Below are 7,100 nucleotides of genomic sequence, written 5' to 3'. Positions count from 1 at the left end.
CTCACTCACTCACTCACTCACTCACTCTCTCTCTCACACACTCACTCACTCACTCTCTCTCTCACACACACACACACTCACACCCAGATTGTGAATTGTTCTCATAGGAATTATAAATGAGCTGGTTAGATGATCACTATGGCATTGATTCTGTTCAAAGAGCCGATCGCCGGTTTGATTGTGCAGTCATGTGACATGAAGTCATGTGACATGGTAGATTTAACCGGGTTGGTTAGTGGAACATCTTGTTTATAAGTGCAGTAGTTTGAGTTGCAGGGTAAACTGGTTCTCCACCTAAATATAACATCACCTCCCTGACCCTCGTGCGGCTCACCTAACCCGTTCTGCCAAAGGTCAAAGGTCGTCAGTGGTTGTGGTTCACATGCTGTTTTTCAGAGTTTCACTGATGGGTTTCGTCTGTGTTTGTGTTTCTCCTCACGTTACAGGCCATCATTTAGAGTTTGATAAACTCTTTGGACGTCATCGTGTCTTAAAGTTGAAATGGTTTTCACAAGATGCATGTTTGCGCAGAAGGTGTGTGTGTGTGTGTGTGTGTGAGCAAACTCACTGATCAGACGCAGAATGAAGCCGCTCTGTGACGCATTGATTGCGGTGAGATGCTGTGAATGTGTTTAATGCGATGCGTTTTTGCTCCTCATCTGACTTTAGGGCCCTATGAAATCCGTTTTATTTTTTCCAAATTCTGTTTGAGTTTTCCTAGACTCTGTCTTAAAGGGCACCTGTTATGCCCCTTTTTACAAGATTTAATATAAGTCTCTGGTGTCCCCAGAATGTGTCTGTGAAGTTTCAGCTCAAAATACTCCACAGATAATTTATTATATCATTTTGAAAATGCCTGTTTTGAGTGGAGGCAGAAACACGCTGTTTTTCGGGCCTGTCTCTTTAAATGCAAATGAGCTGCTGCTCCCCGCCCCCTTTTCCAGAATAGAGCTGCGCCATTACAGCTCGGACCTGCTAAAAACATCTGTTTTGTTCTGATTATCATGTTTATCGTGCTGAAATCATGCGTTTTAAACCATATCAGTTGACGCTTCTGATGTACAGTTTGTTGAGCGCACACATCCGAAGCACACGCACAGAAAGCGGCTGTTACATGGCACTAAACGCAGTTCTCTTTCACACAAGTTTATTAAAAACACGCACGAGTTACAAAAACAGTTGGTTGTGTCTGTGAAGGTAAACCGCTGGGAGAGAAATCGCATGTTTATATTAGATCTGTGTATTAAGCGACAGCAGCATGATATACAGTACTTATACTGCTGACTACGCTGTTAATAATACATGGAGCCAAACAATAAAATAAAAGCAGAAAATCACTCGCTGCTCTGGACTGAATCACGTCTATAGCTGTAATAAGATGTGTTTTTATCATTATAGGGGGGTTGTGCACACACTGCTAACACACATTTATGTTCAACATGTAACATTGAATTTTGCAATAATAGGTGCCCTTTAATGATTAAATTAAATTTGTATTTAAACGGCATGTCTAATTAATTGAAATCATGAAGGTTACACAATTTAACAGCAATTTATTGCAGGTTTAACAAAAATTAAATTTTTAAGGCCCTATGAAATGTTTTATTTTTTTCTGAAATTGTTTTAATTTTTTTACCAAATACTCCATTTTAATGGGTTCATTATAATTGTAATAATCAAAAGAATCTCTAATTAATCAATTTAATAAAGAATTTATTTATTATTTTATTTCTTTTTCAGAAATACTGTGTTGTGTATTGACATTTTCTCCTGCTAAATAAATTCTGGTAAATATTTTTTCTGGTAAATATTCGTTAAATATAATTTTAATAATAATAATTATTAGCAGTAATATTATCATTACAGTAAGTAATATTTCTGTCACAGTTTCTTCCAGTTAACCAAACTTTTATTGTGACGGGTTGCTCTGAAGACCTTTTAAGTTTCTGATTGTAATCATTATATATGATATGATGATAGTTTTTCTCAAAAGAATCGGTGAAGTGCTCATGAAGTGACTCTCTCAGAGCAGTTCTAGAGATTATGTGCTCATATATTGAGACGGCTGAGGCTCAGTATTTGTGCAGTAAACTAAACATTCTTTCACACAGAGACGCACATAACATATAGTGTTCATATTTAAATGGTATTTTTGCAGCTTAATCTTCAGACACTCGTCCATATCATGTTTAGATTGAACTGTACTGACCTACTTTTGATGTATCCGTCCAAAATGTGGCAAATTCTGTGTTGTTCAGTAAATGAATAAATTCCGCGCTTCTGTCTGTGTTTTCTGCCTCGTGGAAATCATAGGGCCCTGTGACTATCGCTTGTTTCTGGTTTCTCAGGTACATGTATTGGACGGATTGGGGTGAGGTCCCGAAGATCGAGCGCGCTGGGATGGACGGGACGCATCGCTCGGTCCTCATCGACTCTGAGATATACTGGCCCAACGGCCTGACGCTCGACTACGAGCTGCAGAAACTCTACTGGGCCGACGCCAAGTTCAGCTTCATCCACCGCTGCAACCTGGACGGCTCGGGCAGGTAACGCCATCAGATTATTTTTACATTTTATAAAGTCATTTTTTCTAAAAGTGTGCATCATCTTTTGAGTCAAATTCTTACTTTTAATCAGTCAATTAGAATAAGACGACATTTGTGGGCTGTTAATTACCAAGCAAATGAAATCCGTATCAACAAAATGAATCTTTGCAGCGCAGAGGACACACAGAAGCTGCGTCTGAAGAGGCGTTTAGATGTGTTTACACACTGTTTAATGCAGGACATGAATGCTTTAACCTGCAGTTACAAATGCATAGATAATGTTTTGATATTTTAAACACAAAACGTAGGCCTGGGCGATAAAATGGTATCGATATTTATCAACGGTACTCCATCGATAACGATAGAAAAAATGTTTGATATAGGCACGTGCTGTGAGTGACGCAGACAGAACACACAAACACGAACATGACACGCGTGTCTGCCTGTGGTGAGATTGTGAATGAAAACATTTATAAATCCGTTTTAATTAATGAATAAATAAAAGAATAAATAATAGAATTAATAAAACTCTAATGTATGCGTATGCTCTGTAGGGGTATTTTGTTTGGTTTTTGCGAATTACTCGATAATGTCAAATTGCACATTGTTAAAATAACAATTACGAATTTACGATATTATCGCAGACGATATATATTGCACACCCCTAGTCCGCGTGCGGTGCGTGTCCGTCAGCTCACGTGTGTGTGTGTGTGTGTGTTCTCAGGGAGGTGGTGGTGAAGGGCTCTCTGCCGCACCCGTTCGCGCTGACGCTATACGAGGACACGCTCTTCTGGACGGACTGGAACACACACTCCATCCACGCCTGCCTCAAACACACGGGAGAGAACAGCCACGAGATCCACACCAACATCTTCTCACCCATGGACATACACGTCTACAGCCAGAAGCGGCAGCCGCTGGGTAAGAGATCTGTGAGTGTGAGTGTCTGTGTCTGTGTGCGCGTGTGAGCGAGAGTGTGTGTGTGAGTGTGTTTCGTTGTGCGCGCGTGAGTGTGTGTGAGTGTTTCTGTGTGTGCGCGTGTGAGCGAGAGTGTGTGTTTCTGTGTGTGCACGTGAGTGTGAGTGAGTTTGTGTGTGCGCGTGAGTGTGAATGTATGTATGTGAGTGAGTGAGTGGGTGAGTGAGTGCGTGCGCGTGAGTGTGAGAGAGAGAGTGAGTGTCTGTGAGAGTGCGAGTGTGAGGGTGTGTGCGTGAGAGTGAGTGAGTGTCTGAGAGTGCGAGTGTTTGTGTGTGCGCGTGAGTGTGAATGTATGTATGTGAGTGAGTGAGTGGGTGAGTGAGTGCGTGCGCGTGAGTGTGAGAGAGAGAGTGAGTGTCTGTGAGAGTGCGAGTGTGAGGGTGTGTGCGTGAGAGTGAGTGAGTGTCTGAGAGTGCGAGTGTTTGTGTGTGCGCGTGAGTGTGAGAGAGTGTGTGTGTGTGTGCGCGCATGAGTGTTTCTGTGTCTGAGAGAGTGTGTGTGTGTGTGCACGCATGAGTGTGAGTGTGAGTGTGTGTGCGTGAGAGTGAGTGAGTGTCTGTGAGTGCGAGTGTGTGTGCACGCGTGAGTGTGTGCGCGCGTGAGTGTGAGAGAGTGAGTGAGTGTCTGAGAGTGCGAGTGTGAGTGTGTGTGTTTGTGTGCGCGCGTGAGTGTGAGAGAGTGAGTGAGTGTCTGGTGAGAGAGTGATTGAGTGTCTGTGAGTGTGTGTGTTTGTGTGTGCGCGTGAGTGTGAAATGAATGTGTTTGTGTGTGTGTGCGCGTGAGTGAGTGTGTGTGTGTGTGCGCGCATGAGTGTTTCTGTGTCTGAGAGAGTGTGTGTGTGTGTGTGTGCACGCATGAGTGTGAGTGTGTGTGTGCGTGAGAGTGAGTGAGTGTCTGTGAGTGCGAGTGTGTGTGCGCGCGTGAGTGTGAGAGAGAGAGTGAGTGTCTGTGAGAGTGCGAGTGTGAGGGTGTGTGCGTGAGAGTGAGTGAGTGTCTGCGAGAGTGCGAGTGTGAGGGTGTGTGCGTGAGAGTGAGTGAGTGTCTGCGAGAGTGCGAGTGTGAGGGTGTGTGCGTGAGAGTGAGTGAGTGTCTGCGAGAGTGCGAGTGTGAGGGTGTGTGCGTGAGAGTGAGTGAGTGTCTGCGAGAGTGCGAGTGTGAGGGTGTGTGCGTGAGAGTGAGTGAGTGTCTGCGAGAGTGCGAGTGTGAGGGTGTGTGCGTGAGAGTGAGTGAGTGTCTGCGAGAGTGCGAGTGTGAGGGTGTGTGCGTGAGAGTGAGTGAGTGTCTGCGAGAGTGCGAGTGTGAGGGTGTGTGCGTGAGAGTGAGTGAGTGTCTGCGAGAGTGCGAGTGTGAGGGTGTGTGCGTGAGAGTGAGTGAGTGTCTGCGAGAGTGCGAGTGTGAGGGTGTGTGCGTGAGAGTGAGTGAGTGTCTGCGAGAGTGCGAGTGTGAGGGTGTGTGCGTGAGAGTGAGTGAGTGTCTGCGAGAGTGCGAGTGTGAGGGTGTGTGCGTGAGAGTGAGTGAGTGTCTGCGAGAGTGCGAGTGTGAGGGTGTGTGCGTGAGAGTGAGTGAGTGTCTGCGAGAGTGCGAGTGTGAGGGTGTGTGTGTTTGTGTGCGCGCGTGAGTGTGAGAGAGTGAGTGAGTGTCTGTGAGAGTGCGAGTGTGTGTGTGTTTGTGTGTGCGCGTGAGTGTGAAATGAATGTTTGTGTGTGTGCACGTGTTTGTGTGTGTGTGTGTGTGTGTGTGTGTGTGTGTGTATCCTGTTCTTCCCATAGTGCTCCTAGAGTAGTTTCCTGAACGCTGCTGGATTCGAGCCTCTGCAGAAATGATTATGACACACGACTCCTGGTTTGGCTTCTTGCACACAATGGAGCGTCTGTTCTGTCCTCCGATTGAACGCAGAGAATTTCTCACAGCGCTGACAGAATCCTCCGTCTCTTGCTCTCGCTGCAGATCTTTCTCACCGTCTTCCTCTGCTTTTCCTGCGGTTTCTCAATCTTTAGGCACCTCATGATCCAATCAATTTTATTTAAAATTATTTATAATTTCCATTTTTGTGTTTTTTAATATGTGATTATTTTAATTATTTAAAAAAATTTATATTGTATTTCATGATTTAATCATGTTTTTGTATTTTTATTTTAAAATGGTTTTAAATCATTGAAGAGAGAATTGCAATGCATTGGAGAATTTTATTTTTTCCCTTCCTCCCGAGTTCTTACGAATTCCCTGTTGCTAAATGAACTTTAAAAAAAAAATCTGTTTGTGTGTGTGTGTGTGAGTTGATGAGAGAGAGAGAGAGAGAGTGTGTGTGTGTGTGTGTGTGTGTGTGAGTTGATGAGAGAGAGAGAGTGTGTGTGTGTGTGAGTTGATGAGTGTGTGTGTTAGAGAGAGAGAGAGAGAGAGAGAGAGTCTTAGAGGGTTTGATCAGTGAAACACCCTTACTGTTATCTGTGAATCAAGTCTGTTGGACACGCTTACACGTCGTCATGTTCTCATGCTGTTTTCCTCGTCTGATGTGTGTGTGTGTGTGTGTGTGTGTGTGTGACAGAGGTGACGAGTCCCTGTGCGCTGAAGAACGGAGGATGTTCTCATCTATGTCTGCTGTCTCCGGTCAAACCTTATTACCAGTGTGCCTGTCCGACCGGTGTCCAGTTACTGGACGACAACAAGACCTGCAGAAACGGTGAGACACACACACACGCACGCATATACAGACACACACACGCACGCACACATATACAGACACATGCGCACACTCTCTCACTCACTCTCACACACACACGCATATACAGACACAAACACACTCACACACACATACTCACACACACATATACACGTGTACACACGCACGCACGCATATACAGACACACGCACGCACGCATATACAGACACACACACGCACGCATATACAGACACAAACACTCACACAGACACTCTCTCACACACACACACACACACACATTTACACGTGTACACACGCACACACACATATATAGTCACTCTCACACACACACACACACACACACATATATATAGACACACACACATAGGCTTTCACTGTTTTTCTGTCAGGTTAATGCTATTTTCTGTGTTCTAACCTGACCTCTGACTCCTAATCCAACCCTGAGAGAAACCTGTGTAAAACACCAGATTTAAATGTGATTCATGAGCTCTAGTGACTCAACAGGTTTCACTGTAAGTGAAGACCGTTTTAAATAGTCAAACCTTCACATGATTACAGGAATCGTGATACTGAAGGTTATGGGTTTTTATAGTGCAGGTGTGTGAATGAGGAGGTCTTGGGATGATTATGTAATAATCTAACAAACATTTCTGTAAAATCAGAGAGTGTGTGTGTGAAGCTCAGCTGTAGCTCAGGATGGTGGAAGGACATGGGTTTGGTTCCCAGTGAATACATGAACCGATCAAACAGATGTATAGATTGAATGCAGTGTGAGTCGCTATGAATGATTGTGTCTGCCAAACGTTTAAATATAAACCATTGTTTGCTTGATTTTCTTATCTGCATCTGCAGTATGTTGACCTGTGTGTGTGTGTGTGTGTGTGTGTGTGTGTGTG

The 7,100-nt window shown here is 44.2% G+C and overlaps 1 protein-coding gene across 1 annotated transcript in view; it reads left to right on the top strand.

Annotated features, from left to right (window-relative positions):
• LOC107569942 (low-density lipoprotein receptor-related protein 6-like) overlaps window positions 1–7,100 on the top strand; it is a 56,586-nt gene that overhangs the window by 7,875 nt on the left and 41,611 nt on the right. The window contains 3 exon segments of the mRNA XM_016256116.1: window positions 2,349–2,546; window positions 3,271–3,467; window positions 6,070–6,204. Of these exon segments, the coding sequence (XP_016111602.1) occupies window positions 2,349–2,546; window positions 3,271–3,467; window positions 6,070–6,204 (530 nt within the window).

The sequence above is a fragment of the Sinocyclocheilus grahami genome, unplaced genomic scaffold, assembly GCF_001515645.1.
Source record: "Sinocyclocheilus grahami isolate Dianchi unplaced genomic scaffold, SAMN03320097.WGS_v1.1 scaffold1398.1, whole genome shotgun sequence".
Lineage (NCBI taxonomy): Eukaryota > Metazoa > Chordata > Actinopteri > Cypriniformes > Cyprinidae > Sinocyclocheilus > Sinocyclocheilus grahami.
The sequence above is the reverse complement of the archived record's forward strand: the minus strand, read 5'-3'. Positions and strand labels throughout refer to the sequence as shown.